Raw genomic sequence first — 23018 nt, 5'->3', positions numbered from 1 at the left:
AACATATTTCACCCGTTACACCATGTAACAGGCACTGTCTTTCGTTAAAGCCTGTGTAAAGTTCATTAGTTTCAGTGTAGACACCTGTGGCTTATAGACAGGTACGGCTTATTTATGTTCAAAATAAAAATCTTTGTCAAATTCAGTGCTTATATATGGATGCGCTTAATAGTCCAGAAATTACGGTAGTTTTTTTTATTCACCTTTCTATGCCTTTATTACATTAAAATGTATTATAGTTAATAGCAATTAAAGAGTTGTTACATGGAAATGTAAGGGGTTTGCATGGTCAAATCTGGAAGGTCTGGAAGTAAATGGCAGGTTGATTTGGCCTTGTTGCAGGAGACCCATTTGAATGACCTGGAGCTTTCTAATCTTATACATAAGTGGATTGTTCATATCTATTTTTCTTCCTTTATGACAAGTTGTAGAGGGGTAGTTATCCTTGTGAATAGAAGTGTACACTTTAGGACTCTTAATAGTGTTAAGGATAGGTGAGGCTGTTATGTTATTCTTAGGGGGTTATTAAATGGAAAGAGAGAACCCTTTTAAATATATATTCTCTGCCAAACTTCTCTGCTTCTCACTAAGGCTTTTTCGGATTTGTTAGATATTGCGTTTAGCACAGTGATTTTGAGGGGGATTTAAAATGTTTGGTGAATCCTTTATTATATAGACTCCCTTCTAAGAATTGCCCTGTCTCTAAGCAATATAAAACATTGTCTGCTCTGTATGAATAACTAGGCTATGTTAATGTCTGGCATTCTGTTCCATGCTGATGTCTGGCTTACTCAGTCCATTGTGAACAGAATTTACATTTTACTCTCCTCCTCATAAGTCGTATACTAGGGTTGATGATTTTTTGTGTCCCTATTGCAATTCTGCAATATGTATTTATATGTACCATTAGCAATACTGTTGTTTCTGATCATGCTGTGGTAACACTGGACGTTAGTTATCTACTTAGCACTGGAGTTTCTTTCATATCTTAATTCTGAATTCAAGATTTTTTGGTCAATTAAATCAGAATCGATCGATGATTCATCCTTGTTATGGGAGCGTTGTAAAGCCCACATTAAAGGACTAGTTATATCTTATTATATCCCAAAAAAAACAGAAACCAGTAGACATGCCTAGAACTCAAAATAGCTACTGAAGATCATGTAAATGATCTTTCGTCTGTTAATTTGGAGAAACTGCGTGTAATGCATGCCTCCTTGGGATCTTTATCACAGCAGCCCAACACTAAAATAGTATTTTCAAAGCAAAGATTGTATGAACAAGGTGATAAACCTTATAAGTATTTATCTTACTTATTAAAGAATAAATTTAGTCCACGATTCATTACCTCTATTGGGGATTCTACGGCAGAACTATCATTTAATTCTGGGGTTATAAATTCTGCATGTAAGCAATTCTACTGATTTTATATCCTTCTGAATATTCTCCCCAATAAGATACTGCTATGAAAAGTTTTTTTTTGACTGCTTAACGCTTCCTAGTATATCTGATGAACAAAGAATGGTCTTCAATTCCCCATTTCAAAGGAGGAAACTAGTGGCCTTAGGTAGGTTACAATCCGTTAAATCTCCAGTTCCAGATGGCCTAGATTGCCAAGTGTATAAAGATTTTGAGCACTTGTTAATAGATCCCTTGTTAGCTATGTACGACCATTCTTTTATGATAAATAAGCTACCTCAGTCACTTAGGGAGGCCAATATCTGTCTTGTGTTAAAAAAAAAAAAGGAAAAGATTTGGAGAATTGTGGGTCCTACAGACAGATTTCTTTGCTGAATGTAGATTTAAAGCTGCTCTCCAAAATCCTCGCATTGCGATTGGAAAAAAATTCCTATCTATTAATGATTAAACCAAACAGGCTTCATTGAGGGTAGAAGTTCTAGTAACAATATAAGATGGCTGCTTAATGTCCTTGAGCTTTCTCATAATGGCAATATTGACACTCCTATCTTTAGATGCGGAGAAGGCCTTTGACCGTGTGGAGTGGACTTATTTATTTTACAGTCTAGAAAGGTTTGGCCTCGGTCATAACTTTATTCAATGGGTTTGCCGCCTTTACTTTGGCCACTTGCAGCCGTTGTTACTAACTGTAACTGTAACAGGATAATTTTTCTGTTTTGTTCACTAGACAGGGTTGTCCCCTTTCCCTGTTGCTTTTTGCTCTAGCTAAAAAGCATAAAATCTCCCTTTATGCCGATGATATCCTGCTTTATTTTTAGAATTCTGAATCTTCAGTACCAAGTTTAGTAGATATTATTAATTAATTTAGGAATTTCTCAGGGTTCAAAATAAATTTCCCCAAATCTGTTGCTTTACATTTGAGACACCCGTGTTATTAAAGTGTTCCTTTCCAGTTAAGGTTTCGGAATCTGGTTTTACATATTTGGGAACTAATATTACCCCATGATCTGTCAATTGTGAAAGTTCATTTTATCCCATTTTTGGGGGAAAAATTCTTAATGATCTAATTAGATGGTCAGAGCTTTCCCTTTCCTGGCTTCGGCGGATTGCTGTAGTTAAGAGGAAAATAATGCCTAGGCTTCTTTATCCACTACAAATTATACCAATCTCATTGCCAAATAAAGGAATTGAACGGATGGCTTTAGTTTGTTGGAATGAACGGAAGAATAACTAAACAGTTTTTGATGGCGAATCGAAGCCAGAAACTGAAGATTGTGACGAAAATTAAGATAAGCAAAGAAGAAAAAGTACACACACGCGCACACATGCACACACCCCACCGGCGTTTTCGTTAGCTCAAGTTGTCTCAACTCCAAGGAAAATACACTGAATAAAATCTTAGTATATCTTTATATTCTCTTTTATTATGTTTTTATACAATATTTGTCATTTATAAATAAATGCCAGAAAAAATATATTGTTAACGTGGATTAATGACAAACCCCCATCTTTGAGATGATGGCACAAGTTTGTTAGGGAAGTGATTCCCTTAAAATTTTTTAGTTGTGTTACTCATGTCTACTAAAGCTTTTCATCAAGTATGGTCTCCATACCTGGATTTTATCGATGTCACTCTAAGAAATATTTAGAGTTTCGGTGTGTTATAATGCACATGTATGTTTTTAGGTTGTTGTTTTTTTTTTTTTTTTTTCATCTCATTAGCATTGTCAAAGTTGGGCTTGGTTTGTTTGTCTATGTTTATGTTAAGTGGTTGAAATGTTTATAAAAGATGCAATATACAAAAAAGCACATAGTCTGCGAGAAACCAGAAAAATTTGAAGTAGGTTCCTCTTTAATACAAATCCGGTGGGAGATTTAAAATTATTAACGGTGACTGGGTTATTTTACATTCAGTACTCTTGATAACTTTGTAATTTTGTTTCATGCTTATAAAAATGTAATATAAAAATGCCACAGACAGTTTTCTTTTTTTTTAATAGCATTGTAATGCTAATGATTAAAAGCACTATGCTTTAATAATATAAATCTATTTTTTTCTGTTTCTAAAGTGGCAGTCCAGTTATTGTTCAGGTGCAGTTAGAGAGAGAGGAAGAAGTTACAGGACCTGTGATTGCGCCGCTGTTTCCACAGGTTAGTAAAATATTTTGCGACAGCCTCCTGTTAGGAGTAAGGGGGTCCTTAGGATAGACAGTCAAAACTTTCAAATTAAAATTAACATATCTTATCAAAAGAAAAAAATGTCATTTGCCTGGGTGTTCTTTACTTATATAAGGACTTGTACTTGATTACTTACTACATATATATCCTGAAAAATAATATTTTGAATGTTTAATGACCATGTTGTTTGTGTGTTTTTGTTCTTTGTTGGTTTTTCCCCTTTCACAGAAACGTGAAGAGGGTTGGTGGGTTGTGATTGGAGACCCCAAATCGAACAGTCTTATCTCTATCAAGAGACTGACTCTGCAACAAAAAGCCAAGGTTTTTTTGTTACTCTTTATACATTCATTAAACTTTTGTAAATTTGAGTAAAATCTGAGTAATTTATGTAAAATGAATGTTTATATAAAGCTTCATAAATCTCAGTTTTGACAGTTAAGTGTGCATGTTAATGAATTCCAGTCATTTGTGAATACAGTGCAGTTATTTAAGATCATTCACAATTAGCATAATCCCTGCCCATGGATTATATCTAACTAACCAAATAAGGAGGTCATTGCATAGATCAGATTGAGGATTACAAAAGATATTCAAGAAAAAAAATTCTCCATAAAACTTTATTTTTTATGTACGTGCATGTTGTATTTTCGAGTGTACATAGTAACATGAATTTTGCTGGCAATTGCCTTCAACGGTCCAGGAAGAAAATAATTATGCATATGTTTTTAATCATCTGTAAAAAAATTTTTTTTCACATTTTAAAGGAGTTAGTGTGTGTGTGTGTGTGTGTGTGTGTGTGTGTGTGTGTGTGTGTGTGTGTGTGTGTGTGTGTGTGTGTGTGTGTGTGTGTGTGTGTGTGTCTCTCTCACAAGAGTTACATTGTGTATCTCCACATTTTAGCAACCATTTTATCTTCTGAAGGGACAATACTATAGAAATGAAACTTGGATATATATTATAGTAGTCAATGTGCAGCTTGTATAGCAGTACAGATTTACTGTTCTCTAAAAATAACTTAACATACTTTTGTTTACAGTTATTTTGACTGGTGTAAGTACACCCTAAGTCAGGGGTGGCCAACCAGTCAGAGACCGAGAGCCACATTTTTTTACTGTGTTACCGCAAAGAGCCACATCATACACATGGGCACACATGAACATCACCATCCCTTCCTTTACACACACACACACACACACACAACAATGAACATGGTGCACTGTCTCACACACAAAAACTCTGTTTAACCAAGTCCACAAACAAAAATATAATAATTTACAATAGCGTTTCTCTTTTACTATGCATGTTACTTAGTGGGACTTTTGGCATTCCTTGCCTTAAACAATCCCCTTCAAATCTGCCTCGTATTCCGTTGTTGCCACTCGAAGCAATTCTTTCACATGGGTGTCAGTCAGAACAGATCGATGCTTTGATTTCACGTGTTTCAGGGTAGAAAACACAGACTTTGTGTTTGTTTTTTTTGTTTGTTTGTTTGTTTGTTTGTTTGAGCGTGTTCACTTCGCTTGAGTTCAATACGGTATTTTTCTCAAATGCGCATGTGCGTGAGATGAATATACCGCAGGGGTGGGCAATTAATTTTTTACAAGGGGCCACATGAGAAACCTGAATTGTGTCAGAGGGCCACACCAACGATAATATTTTAGGGATGCACCGAAATTCAAATTCAATTCAAATGGCAATGAAATCCATAATTTTTTTTTGTTATGCCTTTTGCCTCGGCACCATCACTGGAAAACTTTCCTGCCTTTTCAAAAACGTCCTCTACAGACGGAGTGTGCATGCTCGGATTGGCTTTACTTTTCTGCGCCGTGTTCTTCTCATATTTAGAATGGCAATCGGGATGTTTGGATTTCAGGTGATAAATTAAACCTGACTTGGAGAAACTCTTTGCAGATACACCCCCTCTTAAAATTTCAGCATTGCATGTTTTGCAAATCGCTATCCACACACCGCAGACATGTTGGCTCTTATCCAGATAACCGTGTGCTGGCTGCGCTTTTTTATTGTCATTACAATTGTGTTTCTTCTGATATACCGCAAAGTTTCCCAGTAGGGGCAAGCTCATTTAAATCTTAAAATACCGTATTGAACTCACACGCACATTAAAAAAACAAACACAAACTTCGATATGAACGTAAGAGCCGCATGAAACCAGCCAAAGAGCCGCATGCACCATTGTTATCTAGCACTGCTTGACAACTACACAGGTTGCGGGGATCTTCTTCTATGACATCACAAACCTGCTAGATGTTAGACTCATGGTGCTTCTTGACCTTCTGCTTGAGTATGCCCCACAGGTTCTCAATGGGGTTCAGGATTGAAGGCCACGCCATCACCTTCAGCTTCCTCAGCAAGGCAGTTGTCATCTTGGTGGCATGTTTGAGGTCATTATTATGTTGGAAAACTGCTGGTTGTTGCAGTTTCTGAATTGAGGGCATCACGTTTTGTTTCAGAATGTTACAGTACATGTTAGAATCCATCTTTTCCTCAATGAACCGCAGCTCCCAGTACCAGCAGCACACATGCAGCCCCAGACCATGATGCTAGAACCACACATGCTGGACACCATCTGAGCTGAACAATTTTCTCTTGTCTTCCTTTCATCAGACCAAAGAACATAGCTCCAGTAATTCATGGTCTTGGACAGGTTGTTTTCAGCAAACTGTTTGCAGAGTTTCTTGTGAGCCAGCTTCAGAAGAGATTTCCTTTTGGGATGACGGCCGTGCAAACCAACCTGCAGTGTGTGGCGTGTGGTCTAAACACTGACGAAAGGACTTTTTCCGCAGCCTCTAAAGATATGCTAGCAGCACTCATGAGTCTGTTTTTCTAAACCAGTTTCTGCACCTGACACACAGCATAAGAACTCAACTTCTTTGATGAACCCTTGCAAGGTCAGAGTAGAACCAGTCTTGGAAAACCTCTGTATGACCCTGGCCACTGTACTATAACTCAGTTTCAGGGTGTTACTGATCTTATTGTCTAGGCCATCTTTGTGGAGAGCAACAATTTATATTCTCAAGTCCTCAAAGTCTTTGCCATGAGGTACCATGTTGAACATCCAGTGGACAGTATAAGAGAATTGTATTCAAAGCACCAAATTTTAACTGCTGTAATTCATGAACATGATGAATTGGACATGTGACTTTGCATGGTTAAATGATGTACAGCTGTTACCACTTAGGGTGTGCTCACTTTTGTTGAAATCTATTTAGACACTAATGGCTGTATGTTGAGTTGTTTATAGAGGACTGTAAATCAGTACTGCTATACACATGACATGTGCTATAGCTGCACATGACTAAAATATATCCAGGTTTCATTTCTATAGTATCGTCCCTTGAAAAGATATACCAAAATGGTATATAAATGTGTGTGTGTGTGTATATGTGTGTGTGTATGTATATATGTGTGTGTATGTATATATATATATATATATATATATATATATATATATATATATATATATATATATATATATATATAATATTATACCTGTGTAAAGCTTCTTTGAGACAGTCTTCATTGTTAAAAGCGCTATACAAATGAAAATGAATTGAAAAATGCTATAGTAAAACATAAGTTTATGCAAGTATTTTACAAATATTCTTTGTTTGCTTTTTATGAACGAGTACTTGAGTGTATTCAATTCTCTCTATTCTCTTCACTAGGTGAAACTGGACTTTGTCGCCCCAGCTATCGGAGTTCATAATTATACCCTGTATTTCATGAGTGATGCTTACATGGGTTGTGACCAGGAGTACAAGTTCAGTGTGGATGTAATGGAGGCAGACAGTGACAAAGACAGTGACTCTGACTGATCTTGGGATTATATAATTTCCTTGGTAAATTACTCTGAGGGATTAGAGCAGGTTTAATTTTTTTTCTATGTTGCATTTTCTGCATTTAACACGTTTTGAAGTGTATTTCACGAAAGGCATAGCTTTTATTGTGTTCCTTTTTTATTCATAATGTTAGTATACAGAAGAATTGCATTCCATATTAGCATTGAATTTTTCCCTCAGAATTAGCAGTACACGTTGTCTCTATACTTATGGAATAAATGCCCAAATGATGTTTGTGTTTTGACTTATCTTAACATACATGTTGTACAGCCCTTTGCATATAAGTGGTGGAAATTAAATCTAATAAAAATTCTAAAGCATGCATTTTGCAGTTGATTTGGTGTACAGTATGTTTTATTTGAATTTCACTTCTAAACATTCCAGTTCACATTATCCCTCCTGGTTGGCATTTTTCCTACATGCATCACTTGTTTTGCTGGATTTAATTGTTGGTTTGAAATTAACTGGTATTGTTTGGTTATTTAAAGCTGCTGTTGATGTCATAGAAACAGGTCTGTAAACTCAGACCTGCTTTAGAGCCGGTTTATTTCATGAAACAGGTTAGGTCATGGCTTTATAAGAGGAGATGATGCAGAAAGTCTGTCGCAGCCATGTCCTGTTCATTTTAAGAGAGAAAAACAACTAAGTTAAAAAAAAAAAAAAAAACATTGGAAACAATTTTGCATTAAATTTGTCAACAATGTTTTGCCAACCCTTTCCACTCGGTTTTGCAGATTTTGAGGTGATCACGCTTTAAATAAACGTTTTAAATTTCTCATAAAATTTCAGCAAAAAAAAATCCCTGCATGCTCTTTGGTCTTTGTACAATTGATCAGTGTGGCAAATTGCATAATAACGATTAAGGCATATTTTAAAGGAGATAAGATAATGAAAGACTTTGGAGTGCGAGTCTAAGACATTATTGGTTGCATTCATTATGCTAGTATGAAGAACTTTTACACTTAGTTTAGTCTTTTGTGGATGCTTAAATTATTATTGTAAACTGTGACACTTCATCTGGCAGTTAGACAGGGCGTGTGTGTTTATGTATATATACTGATGTCTAACAGTACACAAAATGCACAATTCGGTACGAACCTTGTTTTTTAAGTCACATTTCGGTTAAATTTCGGTACGGTTAGAGGGAAGAAATGTAAAACATAAGATTGCTTGTTTTTTTTTTTACGCTTATGTTTATTGTTAATAACGTTTATCATCAAAATAAACAGTTTACCTTTTAAAAACTTAAAAAAAAAAATACATGCTTGGTTAGATTATAAAATTTTTTCTAGAATAAATACAATTATATTGATCACTTTGAGTAATCAGGTAAATTGGCATAAATGAAATTAAAATGTTTTTTTATTAATTTACATTTATTAGACCACATTTGAGTAATTTAAATTTAAAAAAATTTAATATTAACTGTAGCAAATGTTTTATTTTATTACATCCTTCATTCATTCACTCCATGGATACAGGGATTGTCAGGTTTTTTCTCCTTTTTTAGAAAAATTCTTGAAGCTGGACATAAAGAATCCATGGCGCTAACGTTAGCCTCAAAACAAATCTTATTTCCGGTGCAGAGAGAGGAGCCACACTGACGCTGCACTAACTCTTGGTTCTGATCAATGTTAATCAGATGTTTTAGTTATCTATATCATAAATCTTTTAAAGATTGTATTTATATAATTGAAACTCAAAAACATCAAGTCTACTAGCGGATTAATCCATTAGAGATGCATAAGAGATATACTGAAATTGAGGTAACACCTTTAACCAATTGGGAAGAGTTTAATTGTGGTGTTTATTTGAAAGTTAGGTATTTAATAATTACCTGCAATGAAAAGGACAACACTTTTACTTTTGAGTTATTTCACTAACTTCATTATTAAATAAGGAGGCAGGTTAAAATAACAACCCACATTTTTTAAGTGCTGTGATTAATAGTCTCATATTTCAAGAACCAAATCACAACCTGCTGCAACTTTCCACAAGATACAGAGAAGAAAATTAAATCTGGCACTGAATAAAATATGAACAGCTGCATATAACAGCATGCAAAGTTACAAAACTGCTTTATTCTAAAATCTATTGATGCAAGGTTTGGAAAATACAAGTTCAAGTTGTTTTCACAATGGACATTATCTCAAAACAAAAAAAAATGTATATAAGTGAATTGTGTGTTTATCCCTGATAAGCAGCCTGGGGTCTCGAGTAAGTTTTGTTGTGGCAATTCTCAGGATAGATCCGAGGTGTTTGTCAGAAACTGTCGCAGTTTTTAAAGAGTATCAGATTAAGCTCTCTTAAGAGAAGAAGAGAGTATTGCACGCGAACGCGAGCGTCAATTGAGCTGAAGTGCGACATCTTTAGGGGAAACGTGGGCATTACAGGGAAAAGGTAAATTGAACAGTTTACCCGTACCTATTTTAATAAAATTTGGTCACGTTCGGAGGGCCGGATTAATAAACCCCGCGGGCTGTGTGGCCCGTGGCCTGTATTTTGCCCATGTCTATTCTAAACTCTACATGAAGTGGGATCCAAATGGTGCTGGTACGTCTCTAGTTGGTTCAGGATGTTTGCGGGATGAGCATCGACTTTATTGAAGGTCTATGATCTTCATGAGGTGGGACACAACTGGAGCTGGCGCAACCTCGGGATGCCTTGGAATGAGTAGAGAAAGAGAAGCAGTGGAAAGGAATTAGCCTAAGTGCTGTTTAGAATATTAACAAGCACAAGTTAATAGTGTGTTTGATCAGCTGTACTGGAGCACAATCCCCGGTCAGGGAACCAACCCCAGCCACTCTTAGTGCCGGTCCCAAGCCCAGATAAATGGGGAGGGTTGCGTTAGGAAGGGCATCCAGCGTAAAAAAACGTGCCAAATCAAACATGCGGATGGTCCGCTGTGGCGACCCCTAATAGGAGAAGCCAAAAGAAAGTTTATGTGTAGGACTTGCTAAAAAGATGCTTAAACTGGGAGAATGTGTCTGCCTGTCAGGAAGGCTATTCCAAAGTATAAGAATGATTGCTATTCTAGGAACTACTAGTCCAGAGTTTTAAGATCTCAAAGAGCGAGATGGATTGTAGCATGTTAGAAGACTGGATAGATACATGGGAGCCAAACCTTTTAGGGCCTTATAAGTAAGTAGCAATAGTTTCTAGTCAATTTAAAACTGGTAGCCAGTGAAGGGATGATATAAATGGGGTTAAATGGTCATATTTTCTTGACCGAGTGAGAACTCTGGCTGCTGCTTTCTGACTAAATGTAGCTTGTTTATTAATGATGCAGGACAAAAACCTAGTAATGCATTACAATAGTCCAGTCTGAAGGAGCTTCTCTGCATCAGATATAGACAACATGTTTCTTAACTTAGCAATATTTCTAAGGTGGAAGAAGGCTTATTTTTGTAATATGGGTGATATGGTTGTCAAAAGACAAGTTGCTGTATAAAATAACTCCCAGTTATTTTATTGTTTAATTGTTGAACTAGTAGTTACAGTGCATCCTTCTAAAAGCAAGTTGAAATGCTGGAGCTTCTGTGTACTTTCACACTGTTTTTACACTAGAGGATTTCATTAGACAAATAATAAAAAAAAAATCTTGGAAACCTCTTCATGTGCACTATTTTAGAGACAATGTGTTGTAAAAAAAATAAAAAAAAATAAAAAAGGTGTTTTGTCCAGCTGCCATCTAGCGGTCATTATTATTAACCACCAAAAGAGAGTCAAATCCACGCGTTTATGACAATTTTATGTCAGTAGATGTTATTATTAATTTGCTAAAATCAAGGAAATAAGGAACACATTTGCATTTGTAATGCATCGTAATTAATTATTAGTTATTAGTTATGAGTCATTTCTCGGTTAGCCTGACAAACTGCATTTAGAGGGTGGAGCTGGAAAAGAGCCTTTTTTTTCTCATTGTTTTTAAGTTACAGCGAATAGTGAGGAAGTATTGAGGAGACGCCAGGGATCACATTATATTGCCATTTTAAGGTTATATTTGGATTCATATTTTATTAGGTAAATATTTTTATACTGTTTTTTTTTTTTTACTTTTTATTACTATATTATTGCCTGTGATATTTAACACCTGCAAAACAATGTTAGAAAAGAATCCGAGAAGAATTCAGTATTGTTCGCTATGAAGTCATGTGCAAAGGTCATTAAATGAATCAGCCTCGACTTGTAGCCATATTCTGTGTTGATTTGTATAAAAAATAAAAACGGTTCTGTGAATTATGAAAAACAACTCACTAAGACTCATATGCATACTTAGATATTTTTTGCTAAAGATGTGACGTGACGCGAAAAATCTCTGTGGCATTTCGTTACTAGTTATTATAGGTTCCTTTTCTGAAGATGTCTGACATGTCTTCCTTTGCATTTTCTACTTTAAATGATTCATAGCCCAGATGCCGCTTTTATTGAGTTGGGAAGACATGTCTCAATATTTATCTCACCTGTTTTTAATTGCAGGTTAATATACTAAAACATACGTGACGATGAGAAAGAATTGTACCGGATTCAAGGTTTCCTTGGTTGTACTATATGCTACATCAGCTTATTTAAATCATGTGGGTGAGTATTCTTCTGTCATTTACTTTTTCATTCTTTTCTTTATTTAAAACAAAAATTCCAACAACAACAACAACAACAACAACAAAAATATGGCATCATTGTATTCAGCTGCATAAAGACATCTGTATTTTAAAAAGCGGTGCTGATCATTTATTCCTCTGTAAGCAGAGTCAACATTCATGACGTGCTCAATATTATAGAGTGATTTGTACAGATTGTCTTTTTATATTATTTATAAACTTTTTTTTTTTTTTAATTTCTGTATATTGATTTAACATAACTTGCCTGGTCTTTGACAAATGTGAAATTTTTTGTGCTCTGCTGTTTGTGTATTTTATTGTCCTGAGGTGTGTGAGTATTTGGATATAAATGTAACATTGCATAACACACGACAAACAATAAGTCTGATGAAACAAAATTTTTTTCCAGCTGTTTTATTGATTTAAAATAAGCCTTTTAACAGTGTAAAATCTATTCAGTTGATTTTCTTTTCTTACTTTACTTACATCTCATAATGTCAATTTATTGTATAGATAAAAAGAGTAATTAAGTTAAATATAGTTTAAATATATTTTCATGCAATTCTAATTTTGTTTGTTTTTTAGCACAGTAATGTAAGTTACATACACTAGTTCCTCATAACATCATAACTTTGCTCTTTCAGTGGGTATTCAAGTGACCTCCACAGGGCCACAGACAATTAAGAGATCACAGGGAACAGATGTTACTTTGAGCTGTACCTACAGTGAGAGCCCATCTGACACTGGGCAGCTGGATGTTGAGTGGTCAATTGTCAGTCCAGACATGACTCAGAAAGACAATTTGGTGAGAAATAATTAAAATCAAAGTATATGTTCATTTTATTCAGCTCTAATGTGCATGCCTGTAATGAGCCCTGTGTGCTCTTTAAAATGATTAGACAACAACAAAAAAAAGGTTTACCTATCTCCTCCAAATGCAAAGCCAACTCTTGTTTTTCTCAGTTTTTCCATTGCCAAGTCCAGTCTCTCCTTTTGATTCTTACTACTGATGAGTGGTTTTCAGTTTGTTTTACTTATATTTATTGCTTTTAAGATCAGTGTCAAATGGGAATTGTGATTTACCTCTGCCATAGGAAGGTTTTTTAGTAATTTCCCATTTATTATTTATTTATTTGTTACAGTTTTCATGATATTTATCAACTGCTGTTGTTTTCATTTGTAAACTTTTTAGATGTTTGGTTGTTAGTACACCAGTCGTTTCCTTCTATTTCAGGGTATTGCAACTTGTTGTATTGGACCTACCCAATGCTATTGTAGTGGCTCTGATGGATTTTTCCCCTTTTCAAAAATAGATTAATTTTCACCCATGTATGCCTTTTTGGTGTTCATGTTGGTTTAACTTTTTTAGCAACAGCTGCAGTGTTCACAGGCTAAAAGCAGAGCTCAGATTAAAAGTAAATATTTAGATCTGTTCCTTGTTTAAGCAGTCAATTTAGCAGGGCACATCTGGGGCAGAAAAAAAACACCTGTCCATCGCTTTTCACATGCACATCTAGATTCTGATCTATCCCTTTATATTCACTATTTAATCTCACACTGTTTTCAGTGTATAGTATAAATAATTGGCCTTGCCCTTCCAGTGTGTTTAGAATGGAATGTAAACGAGAGGGAGCATTTAGATAATCAATCTATGTCACTGCACATTTATCAGATCTTATCATACTCTGGTGGGAAGGAGTACAAACTTGGTGACCCAAACCTGATGAGTCGACTTAAGTTTGTGGGAAACCCCAGCCAAGGAAATGCCACTATCACTATCTCTTCGGTACATGAGTCTGATACAGCCACCTACCAGTGCAAAGTGAAGAAGCCACCTGGTGTAGACTCACAGAAGATTACTTTGGTGATACTTGGTAAAGATGCATACTTCACAATGATCAGACATTCTTTTCAGTTTCCGTTTTTCCGGTTCTCCTACTCCTCCCTTTCACAACCAAGTGCTTGCCTTACATTACTTTTACTAAGACTTTCACTGGGTGGAGGATGTGCTTCTTGTAACAAGTTTTACATATTTGTAATTTTTTTCTTAACCTATTCATGTCAGACTAGCCAAACCTTACTAAAGCCTCACTGTGTTTTTGTTATAGTTACTAAATAAATGTGGCCATATTATTTTAACCAAAATCTTTTTGTTTAGTGTGCCCCTCTGTTCCTAAATGTTGGGTTCAAAATGGTGAAGAGATAGGAGGTACTGTCTCACTGTACTGCAAATCATCACAAGGTTCAATTCCTCTAACCTACAAATGGATAAAAGAGAATGGGGCATTGCCATCTACAGCAGTACAGAGTAAGTCATCTCTATACCATGGACTGCTTATGTTTCCAAGCAGAAAAAAAATTACTTATTTTCTAATATTTGGATAAAATTTAACAATAATTATAATTTAATATGTATATATTTAGATTTTTGAATTTATGCCATTGCATGTTCAAAAATGTAACAAGTGTCATGCAACATTATTTTTACTTTAATATTTTTTAATATTGCATACATTTTTTAATCAATAACCATTATCGGAATTATTCTTGACTTCTTTAAAGAGCCTCAGACCGGAGAATTGCTGATCTATAACCATTCACAAAGCTACACAGGCAACTATGTGTGTACGGTCAACAATGAAGTAGGGATGGAGCAGTGCAAATACACATTGAAAGCATACAATCGTAAGTCTGGGTGGGGCAGTAAGTATGTTTGGAATATTGGGTGTGTCATTGGTTGTGTGAAAAAGTCTAATAATTTTAAATTATTCTAAAAGAGCAATTATTCCACAATGTTTCAAGCCAGCATTAATATATTCATCGTTGTACATAGAAAAATACAATTATAAAACTTATATAAACTTATTATAAAACAGTGCCATGTGTTTTCTTCTGGTTTTTCCTCAGATTTTTCATTCAATATTTAAGAGAACACGAGGAAACAACATAGTTGAAATTATTAATTTATTGAAGGAAACAATAACTTATTTTAATAACACTTATTTTAACCTTGTAAACATTGTTAAAAATAATTTATTTATTATTAGTTGTGAAATTTCTAACATCCGTAGCCAAATCTAAATTCTCCCTATAACTGGAGATCAGTTTTTAGGAGGTTTGGTCCACTCTTCTTTACAGCATTGTTTAATTCAGCCACAGTGGAGGGTTTTCTTGCTTGAATTGGCCTTTTAAGGTCCAGCCAAATCATCTTAGTGGGGTTTATTTTTCGGTTTCAGTGCTTTGGCAACGTTTTGGCTTGACTTTCTAACTTAATCATACTGAACATTCTAGACATAGGAGTCATTCTAGGAATCATGAACACTGACCTTATTATTGTTCTGTTGGGGTCTTCTGTTTTTTTTGTTGCAAAAGTTGTTAATGCATTATTGAACCAATTTTAGTGGGCAGTTCACTGTAATTCTGTTCCAGGTTATAAACCCTTCCACAGTTTGCTGGAGTCCCAGAGATTTAGAAACAGCATTGTACCCCTTTCCAGACTAATATATTTAAATAAACTTATTTCTCTTCTGGAATGTCTATTGATCCTTTTGCCTATATCACAATGTGGCAACGGTTCTAATTCAGTAATCTTTAGATTCACCAGAGTGGGCAGTTATTAAACTTGGTTGTGTATCTAATTATCTAATCATTACATAAATCTGGTTAATTGCTTGATTGATTATTTATACAGAAATTACATTTTCCACACAGGGCCAGCTGGTTTTGGTACACTTTATTCCCTTCAATAAATTTTATTATCATTTCTAAATTGTATTTTGTGTTTCCTTAGGTTGTCTTGAAATGCTTTCATGGCACTGTAATTTATCTTAGTGATAAAAAAATGTATATAATACTTTGTTTTTCCATCACAGCAGTCAATAAGGCAGGAGTAATTGCAGGGGCTGTTATAGGTGCATTGCTGCTTTTGCTCCTCCTCCTATTGTTAATATGGCTTCTTATATGCTGCTACCAGAAGAAACGTTATGAAAAGGAAACTGCAAATGAGATCAGGTAAAGAGCGTTCTCCAAATGACATTCAGATCAAGAGACATGGGTCTAGTAAATTAGTAAATTAGTAAAAAAAAAAGTAAATGGATCATTATTTTGCATTTGTATGGCAATTTTAAACAAATGTTATTTATTAGGATTAATTTCGTTTTATAACTTTACAATACTAAACCAAATGATTAAGCTACTTTTGGATTAATTCCTTGCAGGGAAGATGCTGCAGCACCAGAGAGTCGTCCTGGGAGCAGGCACTCTAGTTTCCGCTCCATCATGGGTTACCACCCCCATCAGGGTGTCACCTACAGCTCAGTTAGAAACAGTAAACCAGGAAGGGCTGATTCAAGCATCAGAAACTTCAATACCAACCAGAGTCAAGTACCTTCACAAGGAACATTAAGATATGACAGCAAATATGGATTTGCTGTATGAGTCACCTTACCAAGAAAAAAAATCACTATTCAAATCACTGAAATTCCACTTGACTGTATATGACATAATGGAATCCCATAATGGATTTTGTGTCTGGAGTGACATTTAAGTTGTTTAATATATTTTCTACAATCTTTTTCAAAACAAATATTTTAATTGAGGACATGAATAGAAAGTAAACTTATAGATAAAGAAATTGAGTATGTGTTTACCTTTTATTAATTTAAATAGCTAAACTTTGTGGGTATACTGGTGGACAGCTTTTAACAGAAAGGAAAGCCAACAATGTTCCACTTAGCACTGATGGCTTAAAACTGTTAATGAGTATTTGAAAAACACTGGTCTTTGCAGTGTGAGCCGAAGCAATCCTGAAATATACAATTGAAATTGTATATGAGAACTGTATATCTCATATTAATCTGGGCTTTCCATTTTCCATTTTCATTTTGAGAACAAAACCTATATCAATTGTCAATTTTTCCTATACTTTTAGTAGCTAATAGAGAAATACTTTTTTCAGAAAGATTTTTCTGCCCTTGGGATCTTGGAAATTTCAGAGTAAGTACAATTGGCCTGACCAACTATGCGAATTTCTCTCAGTAACCACTGATTAATATGTTGCTTTTTTTTTTTTAGAGCTGATTTTATCTAAAATTTTTAGGCTGTTTCTCTCTCTCTCTCTCTCTCTCTCTCTCTCTCTCTCTGTGTGTGTGTGTGTGTGTGTGTGTGTGTGAAGTTTTTGTGCATACAACTATTTTGTTAATCTTTTTCAAATTAAATGCAATTTATATATATATATATATATAGATAGATAGATAGATAGATAGATAGATAGATAGATAGAGAGAGAGAGAGAGAGAGAGAGAGAGAGCGCTTGGTAAAACCTCTTGTATTTACAAACCCGATTCTAAAAGTTGGGACACTGTACAAATTGTGAATAAAAAAAAGTAATGCATTCATTTTGCTATCATAATCAAGTAATGCAATCATAATGCAATCAAAGTTGGGACAGGTAGCAATAAGAGGCCGGAAAAGTTAAATGTACATATAAGGAACAGCTGGTGGACCAATTTGCAACTTATTAGGTCAATTGGCAACATGAGGGTACAAAAGGGTACAAAAAGAGCCTCTCAGACTGGCAGTGTCTCTCAGAAGTCAAGATGGGCAGAGGATCACCAATTCCCCAATGCTGCGGCAAAAAATACTGAAGCAATATCAGAAACAAGTTTCTCAGAGAAAAAATGCAAAGAGTTTGAAGTTATCATCATTTACAGTGCATAATATCATCCAAAGATTCAGAGATCTGGAACAATTTCTGTGCGTATGGGTCAAGGCCGGAAAACCATACTGGATGCCCGTGGGCATCATGGGCTCAGGAATACTTCCAGAAAACATTGTCGGTGAACACAATCCACCGTGCCATTTACTGGCCATTCGCCGTTGCCGGCTAAAACTCTATAGGTCAAAAAAGAAGCCATATTTTAACATGATCCAGAAGCGCAATCATTTTCTCTGGGCCAAGGCTAATTTAAAATGGACTGGGGCAAAGTGGAAAACTGTTCTGTGGTCAGACGAATCACAGGTTGAAGTTCTTTTTGGAAAACGCCATGTCACAAGACGCCATGTCATCCGGACTAAAGAGGACGAAGACAACCGAAAAATCCTGAAAGGTATATCCACGTTCTAGAACAACATATGCTCCCATCCAGACGTTGTCTATTTCTGGGAAGACCTTGCATTATCCAACATGACAATGCCAGACCACATACTGCATCAATTACAACATCATGTCTGTGTAGAAGAAGGATCCGGGTACTGAAATGGCCAGCCTGCAGTCCAGATTTTTCACCCATAGAAAACATTTGGCGCATCATAAAGAGGAAGATGCGACAAAGAAGATCAAAGACAGTTGAGCAACTAGAAGCCTGTATTAGACAAGAATGGGACAACATTCCTATTCCTAAACTTGAGCAACTTGTCTCCTCAGTCCCCAGACGTTTGCAGACTGTTATAAAAAGAAGAGGGGATGCCACACAGTGGTAAACATGGCCTTGTCCCAACTTTTTTGAGATGTGTTGATTCCATGAAATTTAAAATCAACTTATTTTTCCCTTAAAATGATACATTTTCTCAGTTTAAACATTTGATATATCATCTATGTTGTATTGTAAATAAAATATTTTAATTTGAAACTTCCACATCATTGCATTCCTTTTTTTTTTATTCACAATTTGTACAGTGTCTCAACCTTTTTGGAATCAGGTTTGTAGTTAGAAGAACACTATCATAAAAACACACTTAGACAACTTTGCATTTTGTCAAAGCATGTACATTTAGCATGTACATTTAGTAGTAACCATGATGAAAAATTAATTGTTTCTTAATTTATTTTAGACTTTGCATAATTTAAAAGAAAATCATATACAATATTTCATCAGCTAACACAGTATATTTAATTGATTATTGTGCATCATATGAATGCATAATATTTCTTTTATGTTTTCTGATAAATATTTCAATGCCTGGTAGCTTTGAAACAGTTCTCAATTATATGAGTTTAAAACAAATCAATACAGCAAAAGCCTGCTATATTTGAATATGCATTAAACAGGTTTAGGAAGTCACTCTCTAATGTGACCCTCTTTAATGAATCTTCAATTTTGATGCATATCTTAGTTATCCTCTTATTTTGTACTCAACTAATTTAAAGTCCATAGTCTAAGCCACTAAGAATTTCATTTTATTTATTCCTAAGTAATCATTTAGCACAATGATGTTGTAACAAAATATTTGTTGTAATACTATACTTATGGGTCAAATTATGATCATGATAAATCAATACAAAAAAGCTTTGTGTTCTCCACCTGTGTGCATTTCACATGCATCCAAAAAAATAACACAATGTAAATAAAACCTGCGCATTAAGAATATAAAATAAATATATTTAACACGACTAATTAACAAAAACAATTATGAAGATACATTTACATAAATCACATTGTGCTTCTCTCTATCCACATATGTTCACGTTACCTTTTTCTTCCTCCTGTAGTCTATTTACTGGAATAAACTATGATTATTCTAAACCACAAAAAATACACAATTCATATCAACCACGTGTGCAAACCAAGTTAGTGGTAGAGTAAAAAAAAAAAAAAAACTTTGTCACTACACAAAATTACTGTTATTTCTCTCAGTTTGCTTTTGAATGTAGGACCGATGGTTGAAATCTATAACCTTGTCAGTTATTGTAATATATTATTTATTTATTTTTATGTAATCCCATTTAAGGTGTGAATTTTAAATCTAAAACTAATCTAAAATATAATTTTAATCTTAAACTATTTTAAGCAGTCATGTCTGTAAAATTAATACTTATAATTTACTTCCTAAATTATTATGAATTTAGACTTTTATATTAGGACAAAAAGCCTGCATAACAGTGCACATTTACTTTGGCTGATCTAAGCACTTTTGTATTATTTCATAGACAGGGTTTTGTGCAGTGTCCATGAAGATTCTTCTTCTTCTTATTATTTTTGGTATAGTATTATTAATAGTATTATTATTATTTTTATTAATATTATTAGTAGTAGTGTTAGTAGTAAGGGGGCTTCTCCAGTTTGTTCAACAATTTGTGATATGCGAGCTGTTTTGTACACTCTTTACCTTCATGTTGAAAATGTTAATAACTGGTGAAACGGTGCTAAAATAATCTTTACTTTGATGCTAATTGCCTTCTTTTTTGTAGGACCTTTTAATCCACATGTACACTTATAAATAAAACATTTTTCAGCCATTAACACTTCTATTTCCATATCTGATTTTTTTTTTGTTGGCCAAAAACTGATTCTCCAAGAATCATAAAATTTGGTTAAAAGAATGAGATCAGAACAAACCCAGCAGACCTAAGCATAATTTCTCTGATTTCTGATATTAAATGTTAAATATCAGAAATCAGAGAAATTATGCTTAGGTCTGCTGGGTTTGGTCTGATCTCATTCTTTCAACCAAATTTAACTAAAGTAATGCAGCTGTAAGCAGCAATAAAGGGGCACGTTTTTGTTCACACCACTTATTACAGAGGAAGCCAATGGTCGAATCTTTTCAGTTTTCTGTTTACCCTCCCAAGTTAGAAATAATGTCAAGCCTTGCTTCTTAACTTAAGAAGCAAGGCTTGACATTATTTCTAACTTGGGAGGGTAAACAGAAAACTGAAAATGAGGCAATATTCCAGCAAAGGATTTGTTTTTTACCTTTAAATGTTGTATTTCTTCTTTGGAGCATGTGCAGATTCAACCATTGGCTTCCTCTGTAATAAGTGGTGTGAACAAAAACATGCCCCTTTATTGCTGCTTACAGCTGCATTACTTTAGTTGAAACACTAAATGGATATTTTGTACCAAGTACCAAGGCTCTAGCTCAATACCAGATTGAGTGAAATAACAAATTAGCTATCAGTAAAGTGCTTTTAAAATAATTCCTGGATCAAATATTAATTTGAATTTATTAATGTATTTTTTTATGGTGTGAGAATAAACTATGGCTTAAATTTGGAGAAAAAACATACCTAGGAACAAATTAAACAACTTTATACAGGTTTCCATTTAATACAATGCACGATTCTAGTCATAAAATTAGTTCAAAAATAGCAACAGAAATGACAAAACAGAAGTTCAAGAGTTCATTTACACATTTTTCATTGGTACAAGCAGCAGTCAGTAAGTTTAATCATTGTGTGTACACTCTTGTAATATCATTATATTTGCCATCTGGGGCCTCTTGATTTGGAACAGGTGGTGTATAGCAGGGACCATGACACTGGAAAGGGAAAAGACAATTGTCAGGACTGACTGCTGCTTTGTAAAGCTGTGCTGATTCCAGCCGAAGCTCTTTTAAAGCTTGTGTCTGGGCCTTTAGAGCCTCTTCAATAGCTGCCATCTCTGCCTCGTGCTGGGAGATCTTGTATCTGGACCATTCTTTAAGTAGAAGTGCCCTTCGCTCACTGTCCTCAAAAGACAACTTGGGAGGGGTCCGGACTCTGAAATCACAACACTGAAATTAGTTCATGCAAAAGTTAAGCTTCACCCATCTCTCGAGAAAACTGATTCTGATCCACCTTTGAATTTCTAAAGTGACAATGGAAATAAACAGATTGTATATAGTGGAAGGCAATAAAAAAAATTATGAGAAATAAGATAATAATAATATGCAACAATTGTTACCCTAATGCATTTCTCTGAGACCTATGCTGTGCTATAACCAACATTTAGCCTGACTTTTTAAATCCACTGTGTTTGTTCAATGTATAAATGCAAGGACAAGTATTCATGCTTTTAATACATTTGACACAGTGAAAAAAATCAACCTGAGAGGGAGTGGAGAGTAGTTGCCTCTGGGTGTAATGGACACCCAGTCAGTGATTATCGCACATATACCCATGTTACTTGGAAACACTGAATGTTAAAGCTGTCAGTTTCATCTTGTTCCTGAGTCCATTTATCAAATTTGACATTCACCAAACAAGTTAAATGACATGCAAAAATCATCCATTTAGCCCAGTGTGGACATTAGAAAATATTGCCATCTCACTGTACACACACAAAGCCCTGATCTCAACATACCGATCATCAAGTCTGTCTGGGATTAGGAGACCTAAACACTGATTCGATTTGGATTTTTATTCTGTTCATTTGATTTCCATTTTGTAAACTGTTAAAAACAAATTATTAACACTTTAATTTTGAAAGCATTCTCCCTTTACTTTAAATCTTATGCACAATACTGTACATACACACACAATCCCAATTCCTGAAAGGTTGGGATGCTGTGTAAAATGTAAAAAGGAAAAACCGAATTTGCAAATTGTATACTCATTATCAGCGTTGGGGTAACGCTTTACAAGTAATGCGTGTTACGTAATAATATTACTTTTCTGGAGTAACGAGTAAAGTAGCGCGTTACTTTATAAATTTACACATTAATATCCGAGTTACTTTTTAAAAAAAGTAATGCGAGTTACTTTTCAGTTAAATTATTTTGCATAAAAAAAAATCAATACTGAATTAAAATGAACGTAGTCACGTAGAATCGCGCACTCATACGTGCGAGCCGTGGGTACAGAAGCTGGTCAGAAGTTTTATGAGATGACAGCGAAAGGTATGTTCTCCCTCCACATCACCGGTGTGCAGCCCACACATGTCTTTTGCCCTAATATAATTTATTTCTAAGTAATGTAATTAGTTACTTTTTTGGGGAGTAACTCAATACTGTAATGCGTTACTTTTAAAAGTAACGTTGCCCAACACTGCTCATTATTATTAGTATATTGTAAACCCATATTTTATTCACAATTTTCCTGTTTGTTTTGACAGCCCACTTTCACTCTCAACAACTGACGTATAGTCAGTATTTAGCAGAGTGGATGCACACAAGGCAGCTGGCCCGGATGGCATACGTGTTCTCAGAGCATGTGCTGGACAACTGGCACAGGTCTTCACTGACATTTTCAACCTGTCACTGG

The 23018-nt window shown here is 34.9% G+C and overlaps 3 protein-coding genes across 5 annotated transcripts in view; 2 read left to right on the top strand and 1 right to left on the bottom strand.

Moving 5' to 3' along the window:
- The window catches only part of snrnp200 (small nuclear ribonucleoprotein 200 (U5)), a 41089-nt gene extending 33296 nt beyond the window's left edge, over positions 1-7793 (top strand). Inside the window, exons 43-45 of the mRNA XM_046870992.1 lie at positions 3489-3570; positions 3826-3918; positions 7284-7793. Coding sequence (XP_046726948.1) covers positions 3489-3570; positions 3826-3918; positions 7284-7433 — 325 coding nt within the window. The 3' untranslated portion in view covers positions 7434-7793. The remainder of the gene's footprint in view (positions 1-3488; positions 3571-3825; positions 3919-7283) is intronic.
- Positions 7794-11334: 3541 nt separating this feature from the next.
- vsig8b (V-set and immunoglobulin domain containing 8b) lies at positions 11335-16695 on the top strand. The gene is made up of 8 exons (XM_046870397.1): positions 11335-11480; positions 11937-12038; positions 12703-12863; positions 13731-13932; positions 14217-14366; positions 14621-14743; positions 15931-16069; positions 16276-16695. The coding sequence occupies exons 2-8, from the start codon at positions 11963-11965 to the stop codon at positions 16493-16495; spliced, it is 1071 nt and encodes a 356-aa protein (XP_046726353.1). The 5' UTR covers positions 11335-11480; positions 11937-11962; the 3' UTR covers positions 16496-16695.
- Positions 16696-21081: 4386 nt separating this feature from the next.
- Positions 21082-23018, bottom strand: part of mrpl40 (mitochondrial ribosomal protein L40) — an 11250-nt gene continuing 9313 nt past the window's right edge. For all 3 annotated transcript variants that reach the window (XM_046871499.1, XM_046871497.1, XM_046871498.1), the window contains one exon: positions 21082-21536. In XM_046871499.1, coding sequence (XP_046727455.1) covers positions 21227-21536 — 310 coding nt within the window. In that variant the 3' untranslated portion in view covers positions 21082-21226. The remainder of the gene's footprint in view (positions 21537-23018) is intronic.

The sequence above is a fragment of the Silurus meridionalis genome, chromosome 17, assembly GCF_014805685.1.
Source record: "Silurus meridionalis isolate SWU-2019-XX chromosome 17, ASM1480568v1, whole genome shotgun sequence".
Classification (NCBI taxonomy): domain Eukaryota; kingdom Metazoa; phylum Chordata; class Actinopteri; order Siluriformes; family Siluridae; genus Silurus; species Silurus meridionalis.
This window is presented reverse-complemented; position numbering and strand designations above follow the sequence as displayed.